Source organism: Sciurus vulgaris, assembly GCF_902686455.1.
Source record: "Sciurus vulgaris genome assembly, chromosome: 15".
Classification (NCBI taxonomy): Eukaryota; Metazoa; Chordata; class Mammalia; order Rodentia; family Sciuridae; genus Sciurus; species Sciurus vulgaris.
In genome coordinates this window covers 83197280-83213350 of record NC_136476.1, presented here as the reverse complement: position 1 = coordinate 83213350, position 16071 = coordinate 83197280, and the positions used below count along the sequence as shown (strand labels likewise).

Below are 16071 nucleotides of genomic sequence, written 5' to 3'. Positions count from 1 at the left end.
TGGAGGCACCTTCCGGTCCTGCTGCGCGACGACGGGGCGGGCCTTTGAGACGCGCGGGAGGGGAGCCGGGAGTTGTAGGCCGTGGGCGTGGCTGCGGCGGAGCGGTGCACGCCGGGAGCTGTAGTTCGCAGGTTGAGCGGTTGGCAGCCCCTGACCGAGCTTGGGCCTCTCCCGGATGGCTGCTGCCACGCGCGGCTGCCGGCCCTGGGGCTCGCTCCTCGGGCTGCTCGGGTTGCTTTCCGCCGTGGCTGCTGCCTGGGACCTAGCTTCGCTGCGCTGCAACTTCGGCTCCTTCTGCGAATGCGACTTCCGGCCCGACTTGCCGGGTGAGGGGACCGGGAGCCCGGAGCGGGTGGACAAGGAGCTTGCCTCAGGGCCGGGCATCCGTGAATCCGAGGCGGGAACCCGCAGACTTGCGGACGGCCCGGGCCCGCAATGGGTCGGGCTCCGAGGGAACTTGAGCGCCTGGGGCACGGACCTGAAGCCAAGGTTTTGGGTGCCCGTTGGCGTCCCACAGGGTTTGCGAGGATGGAGAGAGGCCGTTGACAGGAGGGCCCCTGCAGGGAATATTAGGCCTCCTGGAGTGGACTGGCAGTCCAGGGAGAAGCCTGTACTGGGCCTGGGCAGGGGCTTGGGACATAATGGGTTGGCAGCTCCCGCTCATGTAGAGGTGGCGCAATCTGGAGAACCGCCTGGTGGGGGCGCAGCCGAGCTGAGCCAGGCTGATAGGTGGCCGGTGCAGAGAGCCCCAAGGGCCCTATTCCCTGTCCACACCTGGACAAGCATCCCAAACACAGGGTTTTCGCGATCGAGTTCCAGACATGATTTCCACCCTGAACAACTACTGCCTTGGTTATTGACTTCGTCCTGTGACCCTAGGTCTGGAGTGTGACTTGGCCCAGCACTTGGCTGGGCAGCATCTGGCCAAGGCAGTGGTGGTGAAGTCCCTGAAGGCCTTTGTGCGGGATCCCGCCCCCACCAAACCGCTGGTTCTCTCCCTGCATGGCTGGACAGGCACCGGCAAGTCCTACGTCAGCTCCCTCCTGGCTCACTACCTCTTCCAGGGCGGTCTCCGCAGCCCCCACGTGCACCACTTCTCCCCCATCATCCACTTCCCGCACCCCGGCCGCATTGAGCGCTACAAGGTAGGCTGACTGTGTCCTGGACCACCGTTGGCCTGCACCATGGGGTGATAGGCCCTGAGGAGTGAGTCCTGAGCCCCAACAGTGCGCTCACTTGTCCCAGGTCACACAGCCAGCTGTCTCTTCAGCCCTCAGAACCCATCCTGAACAGAGCTTGGGACGGTGCCATTCTTTCTGGCAGGGAGTTCTCTGTTTTGTTGACTGGAGGAGCAGTAATGGAACCTAACAACCAGAGTGCTGTGAAGGGGACAGCATTATACAATTGCAGATATTACTTATTGAGCACCTATGTTTGCCAGATAGTCTGCATTAGCATCTCCTTGTAAAGCACTGAGCCCCAGTTTGTGACTCAGAGGAAGCACTATGTAAAACTAGCTCTGACACTTTTGTTGATTGCAAGGCACCTTCCAGGTCCGTCTGTCTCAGCTGTCAATACTTTGGGAGCAGGTTCAGGGAGTGAGGAGCTTCTCCTGTTATAGAAAACAGTAGATGTCATGGAAGGAGCCCTCAACAGGGAGGTGAGGGCTTGGGCTGAGTCTCTGTTCTCCTGTTGACATGCTGTGTGACCTTAGGCAAGTCTCTGCCCCTCTCTGGGCTCCCTTTTCATCATCAGTTTAAGAATGGTTTTTTGCTTTCTGGGAGACCATATCTCCCTGGGAAGGGGATTAGTTCTTGGCTTGGGAAGAAGTTTGGGGTTGAAGCTCTCTGGTTCCCTGGAACTCCTGTCTTTTCCCCGTAGAAAGATCTTAAGAGCTGGGTCCAGGGGAACTTGACTGTCTGCGGCCGCTCCCTCTTCCTCTTTGATGAGATGGACAAACTGCCCCCAGGCCTGATGGAGGTCCTACGACCTTTCCTGGGCTCCTCCTGGGTTGTGTACGGGACAAACTATCGAAAAGCTATCTTCATCTTCATCAGGTAGGGCTGGTTTTGCAGTGGGCACAGCAGGGGGACACTCAGCCAGGTCCAGCTGTCTGCTCTTGGCCTTGCTCCCAGTAGGATACTGTTTCCCCAGGCCCAGCTGGGCTTTCCCAGAGCCCCTCACTCTTGCTGGTGACCCCATCGTTTAAGGTGGCTGGCATCCCTGCTGACGTTCTCAAAGCCACGTCGGCCTCGGTCTTTGGACCCTCATCACTTCTTTGAAGAAACTGCCATGTCAACTTGTCCCTCGTTTTTGGACGAGAAGACACAGGACTGGGAAAAATGGGACTGGAGTTCTCATCCTCACGTTCCCACTCAGGTCCTAGCCATCTCCTCAGGCAGAGCTGCGTCCCCTCCCTGACCTTCCACCTTCCCTCTGAGCAGCCAGGCACATGTCAGAGGCCCGCGGCCTACCGGGGGCTGGGAAGGGGTGGCCGTTAAGGACACAGAAGTGTTCTGTCAACTGAGTTGCATGGCACGTGCACATATTACAAGCCATACTGGGGACAGGGGATCTGGGAGGGGAGTGTTTCCTATCGGGCTGGCTCCTGTCAACACCCAGCTGTGCCCCTGGTCCTGTTAGGTGGCACCAGGGAAGTGAGGGCCATTCCGGCCCTCTAGTCTCTGCCCGAGCCTCAGCCTGGGTCCCCCATGATTTTAGCAACACTGGTGGTGAACAAATCAACCAAGTGGCCTTGGAGGCATGGCGCAGCCGCAGGGACCGTGAGGAGATCAGCCTGCAGGAGCTGGAGCCAGTCATCTCCCGAGCCGTGCTGGACAACCCACACCGTGAGTGGCTCCGGGGCCCTGTCCCAGTGTGGCTTTCCCCCGAGACCCCTGAGGTGGACTCCCTGGGGTCAGCACGCCCAGATCTGTGGCCTCAGTGACCACACAATGCCTCCGGACTGTCGGGAAGGGGGCTGAAAGGAGGGAGACCAGCACGTCCCTCCATGACCCTGGGTCTGGCTTCCCCATTACGAAGCAGCGCCCCCTCCTCATGCCCTTCCTGCAGATGGCTTCCGGCACTCGGGCATAGTAGAGGAGCGCCTGCTGGACGCCGTGGTGCCCTTTCTCCCGCTGCAGCGGCACCACGTGCGGCACTGTGTGCTCAACGAGCTGGCCCAGCTGGGCCTGGAGCCGCGGGACGAGGTGGTGCAGGCTGTGCTGGATGGCACCACCTTCTTCCCCGAGGACGAGCAGCTCTTCTCCTCCAACGGCTGCAAGACGGTGGCCTCTCGAATCGCCTTCTTCCTCTGACCCCAGGATGGCATCCTTGCCTGGCCAGCCAGCCCATGAGGGAAAGGCCGAGGGACCCTTGTCCAGAAGCTGCTGGAGAGGGGGCCCCAGAGTCAAGGTGAAGAGGGGTGTTGGCCAGGCCAGGGGCAGAGGCCGGGAAGGGCCTGGCCTCAGAACTGATTAGAGGCACCCTGGCCTTTGCTTCCTGGTCACCCTAGGACCTCACTGAGGCTCGACTTTCTCCTGTGGCCTGAGCCTTCTTAATGTGAACTATAACTCAGGGATCAAGGTTCACGACTGTCCCTCCCTTCTGGGTCTGTTACCCACACCCCTTGCCCTGGCACCAAACCCACCTCATCCTACAGTCTGTGACCCTAATATCACAGCTCAGGCTGGGACCTAATAGTTTTCATGAGTGGAGGGACTCAAGATGCCACCTGGGCCTGGATTTACAAGTTTTTAATTTTTTAAAAAGAAGAGAACAAGTATAATAAACTTAGCCATGGACTAAATGAATGCTGGGCGAGCTTTCTCTCGCCTTGGAAGGAAGCAGCCTTGCTGGGTGCTTGTGTGGGGGGCAGAGCCCGTCTCTACCCCATCAAGAAGCCAGGGCTTCACTGAGCTCCCTCAAAGAGCAGCATAATGGCCGGGTTCTCAGGCGCCCTCACCTCGCTGAGTCTCTGGCTTGGGCTGGGGGGAGTGCTGGTCTTGCTGGGACTCGGGCTCAGTGCCGTGACAACATCGGTCTCGCTGGGGCGGGAGCCCGTGCTCTGAACGGAGCCCAGGACAGCCACTGTCTTACTAGGCATCTGGCTCTGGTCCTGGGTGACTGTGATTTTGCTGAAGCTACAACAGGAATCCTGGGAATCCTGGACCTTGCTGGAATTTCTGATCAGGCCCCAGCTCTGGCCCTGGGGGACATCAGCCCTGCCTGGTCTCCAGCTCTTGCCCCGGGTAGCCTTGGCCCTTCTGAGTCTCTGCCTTGGGCTCTGGGTGGCTTTGGTCTGGGGCCTCTGCTTTGGGCCCTGGGTGTCTTCTGTCTTTCTGGAGCTCTGGCTCTGGTCCTGGGTGGCCTCTGGCTTGCTGGAGCTCTGCCGCCTCTCCTGGGAAGCCGGGGTCTTTCTGTGGCCAGGGCTCAGGCTCAGATCCCCCTTGCTGTTCCCAGAGTCCGAGGACGGAGGAGTCTTCAGCAGCGAGGAATCGGAGGGTGTCGCAGCCGTGGTGGAGCTGCTCCTGTATTCCCGGCAGGTGGTGGACGTGGTGGACTCTGAGGTGGACTTGACCCTGACTGGGAAGGGTGTGCCAAGAGTAGCCAGCAGGCCTGCCTCACCTTCCCTGGGCAGCTGCAGGAAAGGGGCTTCCAGGCCTCCCCGACCTGTACCCCAGTGGCTCTGTACGTCCAAAGCTGAAGTTCTGCCCACTCACGCCAGCCCGGCCTCCTCCACATCCCAAGCCCTGAGCTGGGCCAGGGCTGCGACATGAGCCACTCGAGCCCCCGTCTGTCCCTGGCCCCTCTGCCCCAGCAGGGCCCTTGCCTGCCCGCTCTCACAGGCGCCCAATACTGCGCTCCCTTCAGCTGCTCCAGGTCGTGGCCTCTAAGGGCCAAATGTTCTCACGCCTGCTGGACTCCCTTCTGGCTGCGCATGCCCAGGGAAAGGACTGTGCCATTCCTCCCTGTCACTGGTGCCAGGCAGAGGCCTGGTCCAGGGCGCCTGGGCACCCCGTGAGGTTTCTGGACACACTGAGGGAGGGAAAGGGGCTGCGCTGCCACCCCCAAGGGGCTCTGAGAGCAGCCTGCTGAGATCTTCCCTTGTGTCCCTTCCAGGCTGGTACCCAGCAGAATTGGGGATCAAAGCCCTTGGACATGAACTGGGTTCAGGCACAGGCCAAGGGGCAAGAGAGAAAAGGGACAGGTCTGAGAGGGGCTCGAGGGGGGAGTAGCAGCAGCATGGGACACGTGGTGGGAGGCGGCGTCCCCACGGAGTCCTCACTATGCCCTCTGTGAGGGTGGGAATTTTACTCCCACTTTAGAGTCACTTGTCCAAGGTCACACTGTTATCAACAGCAGAGCCCAATTCACATCCCTTCTAACCCTGACCTTTAACCTCACTGCGCTGCTCTGCTCTCCTGGGCCTAGCAGGAGCACTGGGGACTTACAGCGGAAGATGGAACCTGAGGAGGTCTGGTCGAGGTAGCCTTCCGACACAGATGTCAACTTGTGAAGGGCAAGCTCCTGGATGTCCTGTGGCAGAAAACAGGCTGGGCAGTTGCAGATTGGGAGGCCCGTGGGCCAGCGGGCACACCTTTGGAAGGCCAGCAGGCCCTGGGACACTCCAGAGGTCGTCTCCCGCCAAGCATAGAGCTCCTCGCCAGCTGACATCAGGCTGGGGCTGGGTGGAAACAGGCTAAGACTGCAGGAAGGGGAGTGGCCAGCGAGGCAGGCATGGTGCCAGGGGAAGGAGGGATGCAGGGGCCTCCTTTTCTCTGCAGAATGGGCCTCCATTTTCTCTGTATAACAAACACGGTTAGTTCAAGTGAGAGACCAGCCTCTGTAACTGTAAAGTGCTGTGTCCTGGGGAATGGCAGAGAGGGGCTGAGGTCCCTGCTGTGACCATTTCACAGACCAAGGCTCCTAGCATCCAAGCAACCTGCCTGGCCACTCAGCTGAGGAGGAGAGAAGCTACCGGGTTTGACTCAGCCCTGCTGGACACCTCCACCAGACCCATGGCTGCTAGCCGCCTCTACCCAAGGTCACGCCTGTAGGTGATGAGGACAGCGGAGCAGGCGCGCATCCCTAGGCCCTGGGCTTTAAGCTTCAGCTGCACTTCTCCCTGAAGGTCGGAACCCACAGACCTGGGGAGGGGTCATGCAGGCAGAAGCTTTGTACTTTGCCTTGATTCTAAGGCGAGCTAGAAAAAGAGAGTGCCAGCCTGTTCCCTTCCTGGCAAGGGACACTTCATCACAGGCGGCGGGGAGGAGCAGTGGCCCAGGGGGCTCACAGGAGCATCAGTGTTCAGGAGAAGGAGCTGCAGGGGAGGTGATGTTTGTCCACCTATACACAGGAAAGGGGAATGCGGCAGTCTGGGGGGCCGTGCTGGGTTGCAAGGGGGCCTGGAATGTGGCACAAAGGGGCAGAGGCAGGCGGACAAGGGAATGTGTTCTGTGTTGACCTAGGAAATGGAGTCATGATGTATTTAGTTTGTGAAAATTTATCCAACTGTTCACTTATGACTTATGCATTTCTCTGTTTACGTTACATTCGACAAAACATTTTCAGAAACAATTTAAGGAAAAGAAAAGTCTGGCCCAAGTGGCCAGGGCACGCCGCAGAACTTGCACAGGTGTGTGCAGGCCAGCTGTGTGAGACCTGTCTCTGTGAGGTCAACATCTTTCTAAAAATATTTTTAGTTGTAGATGGACATAATAACTTTATTATATGGTGCTGAGGATCGAACCCAGTGCCTCACACATGCTAGGCAAGCGCGTCACCCCTGAGCCACAACCCGGCCCGAGGCCGACATCTTTATCCACCCTCCCTGTGGGGACAGCTCTTGCTGTGCCATTCCCACCCAGCCTCGGCCAGACCCCAGGGCCCTGGTGAGGGTCGCACTCACCTCTTTCTTCTTGGCGTCGTCCTCCTCCTCGGCGGGCGTGGCCTCTTCTGGCTCTACCTGCAGGCCCTGGGCTGTGGGCTCCAGCTCTCCGGAGCTCTCAGGCTGTTCCTGCTTCCAGGAGAGCAGCAGGGCCTTGGCCTTGGCCCGCTCCAGTTCCCGCTCCCTCAGTATCCTGCCAAGCAATGGCCCCAGGTCGTGGGTCAGTCCTCTGGACTCCACCTGCCATCCCCAGACTAGAGCAGGGACCCGAGGAGGCAGCGGGGCAGAGGAACCCGAGCCCCAGCCCCTGGCCGCTGCCCCGGAAGCTCACCCCACCACGCCCTGCAGGTTGCTGGCCGCAGAGCCCTTCTTCATCTGCATCAGCTGCAGCCGGGCCAGGTGGGCCACCTGGCTGCGAAGCACTTCCTCCACGGACATTCCCGGGAAGAGGCTGGTAAGCAGTGGGAGAAGCTGCCGAAAGGGAGTGGCCGGGGCCCCGTGTGGGCCAGGGCAGGTGGCGGAAGGCCTTGCAGAGTCCTACCTGCCCATCTCAGGGCTAAAGAGGGGTTTTGCAAATTGTTTCTAAAGGGCCGGACCCTTTTACTCAAAAGGAACAGGAGACCTTGAGAAAGGACCATTCCATGGGAGCCTGGTGGCAAGCCAGCTGTGGCTTAGGGAGCAGAACAGGATGTTCTGACCCCTCAGCTGCAGGACCGGACAAGGGAGCCTTCCCTGGGCCTCGCCGTCTGCATCTGTGGCAGGGCGATGTGGAGGGGTGGCGGGTGGTGTGGTCACAACACTGCCTGACGCTAAGCGCTCTGGCACGAGCAGGTTATTGTCAGCCATCCAGGTTTCATTCAGGGACAGGAGTACCATCGGGTGACTGAGGTGCTGACTCAGGAGCCCGCCCACCCTCCTCGCCCAACAGGAGCACACCTTTGGTTGCTTGGGATTCAGGAGCAGGACAGTGGCCACATCCTGGCGGGCCCCAAAGACGTCCTGCAGGAGTTGTCGGCTCTTGGCCCGGTACACGTAGTACTGGGCCCTGTAGGGGTTGTGCTGAATGGCTGCTGAGAAGTGGTCCTCTGCCTTCTGGAACTGCCTGCAGGGTGCAGGGGGCCCCGAAGTGCCATGAGGATCGCCTTCCCGAGGGGAGATGGGGGCTCCTGGGCCCCGCTGAGGAGCTGGGTGAAGACGAGGGGCTCTGCTCCCCACCAGGCCCTCTCCTCCTCCTGCCAGCCACACCTTTGGTGGGCCCACCACTTGGATGCTGGTATGAAACCCCAGGGTAAGTGAATATTTGTATGATCTTGGCATAGGAAAAAAGAGCTTCCTGAGACTGCCATAAACCCAGCGAATGAAAATGAAAAACTTAATTTGACTATGATTAAATAATTCCAAAAGCAGCACAAAGAAAAGCAATTCATAAAGGCTGGGGCACAGCTCAGTGACAGATGCTTGCCTAGCATGTTCTAGGACCGGGGTTTGATCAATCCCCAGCCCCCTGGGGGAGAAAAAGCAATAGTAGGACAAATTATTTTTCCAGACAGCAGGCAATAAGCTAATTTTCTTAGCATACAAAGAACTGCAATAGTAAAAAATTTTGTTAAATAAGCAATTTAACAGCAAAATGGGTAAAAGCTTTTGACAGGCTATAATGGCCAAGAGACTGGGCTGCAATAGTAAATAAAATATTAAACATGCAAAGTAAATAATCTTTCAGAGATTTTTTTATTTTTCTTTCTTTCTTTTCTTTTTTTTGCCTAGGATTAGCAGAGGTGAAAACTAATTTTAACACCCGGTGCCAGGGAGGCAAGGGGAGATCCAGGTGCTCTTTTCCCAAGGGAAGTTTTTGTTGGTTCACTGTTTTTGGAGAATAGTATCATAATATCTACCAAAACTTTAAACGTGCGTGGTGCTGTGGCTCAGTGGTAAAGTGCTTGCCTAGCGTGTGTGATGCTGAGGGTTCGATCCTCAGCATCACATAAAATCAATCAATAAAATAAAGCCATTGTGTCCATCTACAACTAAAAAGATACATATTAAAAAAAAATGACTTTAAATGTTTGCTCTCTTTACCCAACAACTTACTACCAGTAAACCAAGCTACAGCTTTTACTAGCACGAGAACCTATGTCCTGGTTGCTCACTGCAGCATTATTTGTAATTAAACCTGAAACAGCCAAGTGCCTGTCAGTAAGGGTTTTTCTGAAGACATCTCTCTACGTCCACAGCCAGAGATACTATGCAGACAATGAAGGAGAAGGAAGGAAGATGTGGAAAGTAAAGAAGCCAGTCAAAGGGCAGCTTGGGGCTGGGGGCGAGACGCCTGGTGCAGCACTCCTCTGCAGGGGCCCTGGGTCCTATCCCTAGCACTACAAACAGAAAAAGAAAAACAGCTTCACATGATCCTGTTTTGGAAAATATAATAACTGTTAGCATATGGCTGGAAGAGTCTGGAGGGGTCGTTCTCCACCTCAGCAGGGAGCAGAGCTGGGAGGGAGACTACGAGGGAGGAAAGCTGGGGGATGGTAACTCACATTTCGAGTTATGTATTATGGTGTATTTACACTTTCCATAAAAGTGTCATTACCATAATAATCAGGAAGGAAAAAGAATTATTTGTAGCCAAGACTTGAAAAATAAAATTGACATTTAGGAGACATCACGAAGAGAAGCAGCCTGCCCCCGGATGCCAGCAGCCTGCACTGCACGCCTGCCCCGCTCCCTGGGCCCCGACTGGCACCTGCGCTTCTCCTCGCAGAAGCCCATCTTCTCCTGCAGCATGCCCATGCGCATGTTGGCGCCCTCGTCCTGCGGGCTCAGCGCCAGCGCCTGCCTGTAGTCCGCCTCCGCGAAGGCCAGGTTGCCCAGCTGGAAGAAGCAATCTGCAGTCCGAGGGCCGGAGCCTAGTGAGTCCCACTGCCAGTGCCCAGGAGGGCCAGCCCAACAGCTCTGGCCCCTGGGGAGGTGGAACTGGCCCTGCCACCTTGGAAGCTGTTTCCTGTGCACCCGGGCACCTTTCCCCACCTGCCTGATCTGGGAATTTGAGGAGAGGGGCGGCGGTCGAGGGCAACATTTCCGACGGGGTGTCCCCGTCCGCCCTCCCTGCCAAGGGCCGCTCACCGCCGCGGTTGATGTAGAGCCCCTTCTCGCGCTGCTCCTCGCGGAGCACCTTGTTGAGCAGCAGCACGGCCTCCTGGTAGGCGCCCTGCTCGTAGCAGTGCACTGCAAAGTCGTTGTAGGCTAGCAGCAGCTGGCGCTGCGCCTGCCGCACCAGGTTACCCTGCCGGTCGGTCAGCATGTCCAGCGCCTTCAGGAAGTCCTCCACGGCGCTGTCAAACTCCCGGAGCCTTCGGTACATGGTGCCCCTGGTGGGGGAGGGGCGTGCGGGACAGTAAACACAGCTGACCAGCACCAGCCCACCGTGACCTGTGAGGGCGGCAGGACCTCGGTTTGTCCTAGGGACCTAGCCCCAGATTGCTACTCTGATAACCTGCCCATCACCAGTAATATTTTATTTCTCAAAAATAGCTTCTCTTTCTTTTGGGAGTCAGGTGTCTACCAGCCTCTATGTTAAGCTGACACACGTTTTACACCAATGTTCAGGTGAGAAAACCCAGGCTCACAGAGGTTAAGGGACCCTGAATCCCGTGCTAAGTCCTGGGGGCTGGAGGATTCCAGGATAAGCGAGAAGATGCTGTCTGAGCCTCCAGGAGCAGTGACCCCAGTAGGAAGCAGGGAAAACTTAGAGGCTCAATGGGGGAACCGAGACCACACAGCAAGTCTGCGGGAGGCAGGCCTAGGACCCACGGCATCACCTCCACTCCCAGTACCGGAAGAGGAAGAGGCTGGGGTCCAGAGGGTTGTTCTCGATGGCGCAGTTGATGCGCTGCAGGGCATGCTGCAGCAGGCCCTGCACCGCTAGGATGCCGGCGTCTTGGCGGGCCTGCTGGGCCTGGTCCACCATCGTCTGAAGCAGCATCTTGGCCTGCAGGTGCTCGGGGTCCAGCAGCAAGGCGCTGCGCAGGTCCCGGAAGCACAGTCTGGGCTGCCGGGGTTGGGGGTGGCATCAGGGGCACTGGTGGCTATGTGGAGCCCTTTTCTGCCCAGTGGAGGGGAGGGGCAGGACAGGTCCCCAGGTGACAAACTGGCATCGTGTCATTCCTCCCTAGTGTCCCCCATGTCATTGTTCACCTTTCTGCCAAGGATGCAGGAAGCATTGTGGAAAAAGCCCCTCCCAGCCTCATCCTTACTGACCCCTTCCAGTGTGAGCAGGTCAGCCTCAACATTTGTGCTGACGTCTCCTGTGAGGCTCCCCTGAGACGGAGGGGACAGCGTGGCCTTCCACTGTGACTCCCTTGTCCTCCTTATCCTTCCCTGCACTCCCTCCCCAACTCCCTGAACTTTAAGCTAGTGACACCTCTGACCAAGAACAGATTCAGGTCTGGGTATGAGCAGAAAACACCCCAAGGCAAATACTTATACTGGGTGTGCAGATTAATCAGTCAACAACAAGGCTAGCAGGTGCCCTGCGAGTCTTGCTGGGTAGTTGGCTGGAGGGCGAACAGGACAAGCATATGGGTGGCAGGTGTGAGTGGGGCTGGGCGAGGGACCAAGCTAGCTGGGTTTTGAGCAGGCAGACCTGGGCTAGGGACAGTACCACAGACTGGCTGTGTGACCCTGAGCAAGTCCCTGGGCTGCTTCTTCATGTACCTTCCTCCAAGATTACTGGCCGCCTTCAGGATAAACGTGGGCAAAATACTTGGAACAGGCCCAGAAGCCAGGGCCCAAGCCCCAGAGCGACCAAAACCACTGTAATGACTAGCCTCATACCTTTGCAGGGGACTCCCACTGAATCACCTGCAGGACACGGGAGAAGTCACCTGGTGCCTCCCACACTCCTGCCAACACTCCCTCCAGAATTGCAGGCTCACGTATCCAGCCACCCCAGGATACCTCCACCTGGGGAAATGAGGGAACCCACCCAAGGTGGCTACCTGTCCTCCCTCATCCTGTTTCCATCACCCAGGCAGAGCAGAGCCTTCCCTTACCCTGGAGATGCCCCAGTGAGTCTCCTGTCCCTTTCCTTTTTCTTTTTTTGGTGCTGGGGATGGAAGCCAGGGCCTTTGCACATGCTAGGCAAGGACTCTGCCACTGAACGGCACCTCAGCCCTATTTTTTACTTTATTTGGAGACAGGGTCCCACAGAGTTGCAGAGTGGTCTCAAACTTGGGATCCTCCTGCTTCAGCCTCCAGAACTGCTGGGATTACAGGCATGTACAACCTAAGTGGATCTAGTGCTGGCTTCTGATGTGCAGAGGGACCTGCCCTTCCCTGATCCCAAGCCCTCCCTGCTCCTCTTGTGGTGCCCAGCCTCCTCCCAGGTCCTGCCACCCCACACCCAGGGCTGTCCCTTCCAACATACACTCCCCACAGCAACAGAAGGATCCTGCCCAAGTCCACTGCCCTGCCAGTACCCTTTTAAGGCTCCTGCTGCTCCCAGGAAGACCTGAACACCCCTGTGCCCTCTCGGAGCTGTAGTCTCCTCCTTCCTGTCCAGCATACCCCTCTAACCCCTTCCTGTGACCTTGTCTCCCTGGCCTTTCTCTGGCCTCGGTCCCCGTCCAGTCCAGCTTGCAGGGGGGTGGGGGGGGCTGGGAGGAGGGGCACTTGGTGCATATTCACTGAGGCAGAAGGAAGAGGACAAGGGGTGGGGAGCCTGCCTTCTGGGCTGGGTATGGGGGTCCGCAGCAGGGTCTTCTCACCATCCTGGTCAAATCTGCTCAGGGATGTCTCCCCTGGGCTGAGAGCACCAGGCAGGCAGCAACAACATGGGTCTCTCACCCTGTGGTCACCACGGAACCTGGCACTGTCCTGGCACGGAGCCAAGGCTGAGTGATGATGGACAACTTTTCAACCAGGCAGCTGAGTGGACAGCCCTGGTCAGGCCCTCTGCCCCAGTGGCCCGCGGAGAGGGGATTTGTGGGCTGGCTGAAGGCCTCACCTCCTCCTATGAACTTGGGACCTGCCGGGCCCCCTGCTCTACCTTCTGGAAGAAGTTGTAGAGCCTGGCCCGGAGGATGTAGATGTCGGCGTTGGCAGTGCCCTGCTTCACCTCCTTGGTGATGAGTGAGAGGCAGTCTTGATGCTGTTTGAGGGCCAGGAGGCAGGCCATGCTGAGGGTGGAGGGCAAGAGGTGCTCACTGTCTTACAGGGAGGGCTCAAGGGACCGCTAGGAGAAAGGGAGGACATGCCTGGCACTCACCTTCGGTAGCGGAAGCAGGCCTTGTTGGGCTGGAGCACAGAGCCTTGAGAGAAGACGTTCAGGGCATCCCGGTAATTGCACTGCTCATATAAGCACTGGCCCTGGGGACACGGACAGTCAATGCTGCTTGCAACCCTGACCCAGCTGCACCCACAGCTGGCAGGGGCAACACTGGGCAGAAGGGGAAAAATGAGAGACAAGGCAAAGCTTTTTAGATCTGGGAGACTTTAAGAGTCAGAGACACAGAGACAGAGAAACGCAGAGCTGGGGACAGAGCCAGAAACGGTGATTAATACACGGCTGGCTTGAGACAGCAGTCCAGAGACAAGGGGACAGAGAAACCTGGAGGTGGTTGAGACTTGCTGAGCTAAAGGAATCTGTGCAAAGCCCTGTGCTAAGAACCTGAACTCGTCATCTCACTGGTACTAGTGAGCATCCCCTTTTGGATGAAGGAAAAGAGGCAGAGAAAGTGACTTTGCTGAGTTCACACAGGAAACGACCATGCAGGACACAGACTCCCAACAGACAGATTAAACACAAAGTTTGGGCGCCTCAAATGCTTTTTTAAGAACTGAGTAACCTGGGGTCTTTAAAAGGACTGCAAATTTGTCAAAACAGAAAAAAAAATCAGGACTTTGTTGATGTTTTATAGTTTACTACTGCTTTTGTTTTGAATTTGAGTTGCAAATGAAGTCACTACCATCTTTCTAGTGCTTACAGCCTTCCACTAGATCTGTGCCGTCCACTACAATAGCCACCAGCTCTATGTGGCTGTATAAATTAAATGTATTTTTATATACTTTTTGCAACGCAGGGGCTGGAACCCAGTGCCTCACGTGTGCTAAGCAAGTGTCCTACCACTAAGTTATACCCCAGCCCAAATAAAATTTAAGATTCAGTTTCTCAGTCACAGTCACAGCTCATTTCAAGAGCTCAACATTTGTGTGGCTGGTGGCTACTACTGAATGGTGCAGAGCAGACTGTTGTCATTATTTCAGGAAGTTCTGTTGGACAATGCTGCAAAACTTTCCCCACTCCTGGCAGCAGGTCGCCTTGGAAGGTGAGAGGAGCAATGGGTGGGGACAGACACAGGAACAAGGACTCCTCAAGGAGACAGAGCTGGTCGTGGGAGCAAGGAAAGCCCCCACAGCTGGAGGGAGAGCGGCGGCCAGGCTGAGAGGCGGTGCACCTGGATGTACAGCACAAGGGCGAGCCGCTCCAGGTACTTGGGGCTCTCCGGCTGGAAGGAATAGGCCCTTCGCAGGTTCTGGGCGGCCGAGGAGAAGTCACACAGCTGGATGAAGGCCTCGGCCCTCCAGGCATAGGAGTCCACCTGGAGATGAGGAGGTCCAGGCTGGTTCCATGATCAATATCTGCCCCTAAGAGTAGGGAGTGAACTCTGCATCCCTCAGGCCTGACACCCAGTTACCAGCAGGTACTTGGTGGTCCTGAAAGAAGGGGCCCGGCAGGGGTGACAGTGAGGGGGAAGTGTATGCCAGACGTTGCTGGTGCCCACGAAGTCCTTCCTCTCACCGACTGGGGATCCAGGTGAAGGGCACGGGAGAAGAATAGCACAGCCATCTCCCAGTCTTCTTGCTCCAGGCACTGATGGGCTCGCTGGTAGCTGCAGTGGCAGGGGAGTATAGGCAGGGGGCTGGCCCTAACTTTGGACCAGCCTGGGGCATATGGTCAGGGCTAGGGTTGGGTGGAAGGAAAGCCAGGTAGAGAGGGAGGAGGGTAGACAGACAGTGCTAGGGAGGGCAGTCTGGCATTTCTGGGGCTCATTCAGGCCATCAGCCTTTTATTCACTGGAGTTCACTGAGGCCAAGAGAGAAAGTAACTAGCTCAAGGATGCACAGCATGTTAATGTCTGTAGGGAGGAACCTGAGACAAAATAGTCACTCACTACTCTTTGACTTTGAGAGGCACCGTTAACTTTATGACCCTTGGTTTTATATCATCCAAATTCAGGAACACCTGGCTGGTCCCAAAGATGCGCTTCAGGGTCCCCTTTGGAACTGGAATCACCCGTGGCTTTGGGATGGTCTCTGAGGGGACCTGGTCAAGTGCCAGAGCATCCTAGAACCAAGGGACAGCAGGTTGGAGCAGGCCTCAGAGAAGACCCCACCTCACTTACATAATAGTATTTTGCCAGGCAGAGGAGAGTGGAAAGAGGGCTAGTGGCACTCCCACTCCTTTGGCCCTTAGGGATGTTCCTGCCTCTGTCCCTCTCCTATGGCAAGGTCAGGGACCTGGGTCTTCATGCTGACCCATCCTCTGCTCTCCTCCTAGGCCTTCCCAGCTCTTACCCCAGCTCTAATGTCCCCAGCTCAGATCCTACCCTAGCCCCAGGCCTTAGGGGTCCTCAGCCCCTTGGAAGTCCTATGGGACCCTCATGGCCAGCAGGTCACACTGAGCACCTCACCTGACTTCTGCCCTAGGCTTTCCCACCTGGGTTAGGGTCACTTTTCTACCAGCCACCCAAGCCAGAGACCCATGACCCATCAGCTCTCAAGCACTCTCTGTTCCACTGCCTCAAAATCTGCCTCTTCTCTCGTCCCACGGTCTGGGCCGGTGACATCTTGGCCTGGACGCCAGCTCTGGCCACAAGTCTGGAGCTCTGTTCTTAGCACAGAGGCCGGGGCCTCTCTGAACTGCACTATCGGCCTCGGCCGTACTTAACCTCTCCTGGGAACTCAGCCCTGGTGTTCCTACCCTGTCCTTTGCCTTGGCCTTAGCTTTGCCCAGCGCCGGCACCTCGCCAGAGTCTTCCATGGGGTCTCTTGCAGTAGGGCACCAACGCCCTCGCGGCCCCCGCACGCCTCGCAGCCCCGGCCTCTGGCGTTGCTAGGCACCAGCTCCGGGACGCCCGCAGGCTCCGCCCCAGGCCACGCCCCCGGGGCCGAGGGCAGTT

At 57.3% G+C, this 16071-nt stretch overlaps 2 protein-coding genes across 6 annotated transcripts; one reads left to right on the top strand and one right to left on the bottom strand.

The window, feature by feature from the left end:
• The first annotated feature begins 95 nt into the window (after window positions 1-95).
• On the top strand, window positions 96-3812 carry TOR2A (torsin family 2 member A). Of its 2 annotated transcripts, none has more exons than XM_079112962.1 (5): window positions 96-326; window positions 880-1145; window positions 1882-2057; window positions 2722-2853; window positions 3073-3812. In XM_079112962.1, exons 1-5 carry the CDS (start codon window positions 176-178, stop codon window positions 3416-3418), a joined length of 1071 nt encoding a protein of 356 aa, XP_078969088.1. In that variant the 5' UTR covers window positions 96-175; the 3' UTR covers window positions 3419-3812. The 2 variants fall into 2 exon arrangements, with proteins under 2 accessions (XP_078969088.1, XP_078969087.1); XM_079112961.1 differs by having other exon boundaries at window positions 98-326; window positions 2722-2849.
• On the bottom strand, window positions 3740-16038 carry TTC16 (tetratricopeptide repeat domain 16). 4 transcript variants are annotated; one of them, XM_079112902.1, is made up of 14 exons: window positions 15915-16038; window positions 15064-15236; window positions 14691-14781; window positions 14347-14490; window positions 13158-13258; window positions 12939-13068; window positions 10711-10940; window positions 10016-10260; window positions 9636-9777; window positions 7826-7991; window positions 7221-7360; window positions 6911-7082; window positions 5454-5538; window positions 3740-4584 (listed from the first exon to the last, which is right to left on the bottom strand). In XM_079112902.1, exons 1-14 carry the CDS (start codon window positions 15930-15932, stop codon window positions 3911-3913), a joined length of 2511 nt encoding a protein of 836 aa, XP_078969028.1. In that variant the 5' UTR covers window positions 15933-16038; the 3' UTR covers window positions 3740-3910. The 4 variants fall into 4 exon arrangements, with proteins under 4 accessions (XP_078969028.1, XP_078969026.1, XP_078969027.1 ...); XM_079112900.1 differs by having other exon boundaries at window positions 15873-16004; XM_079112901.1 differs by having other exon boundaries at window positions 10726-10940; window positions 15873-16004.
• Window positions 16039-16071: the final 33 nt, after the last annotated feature.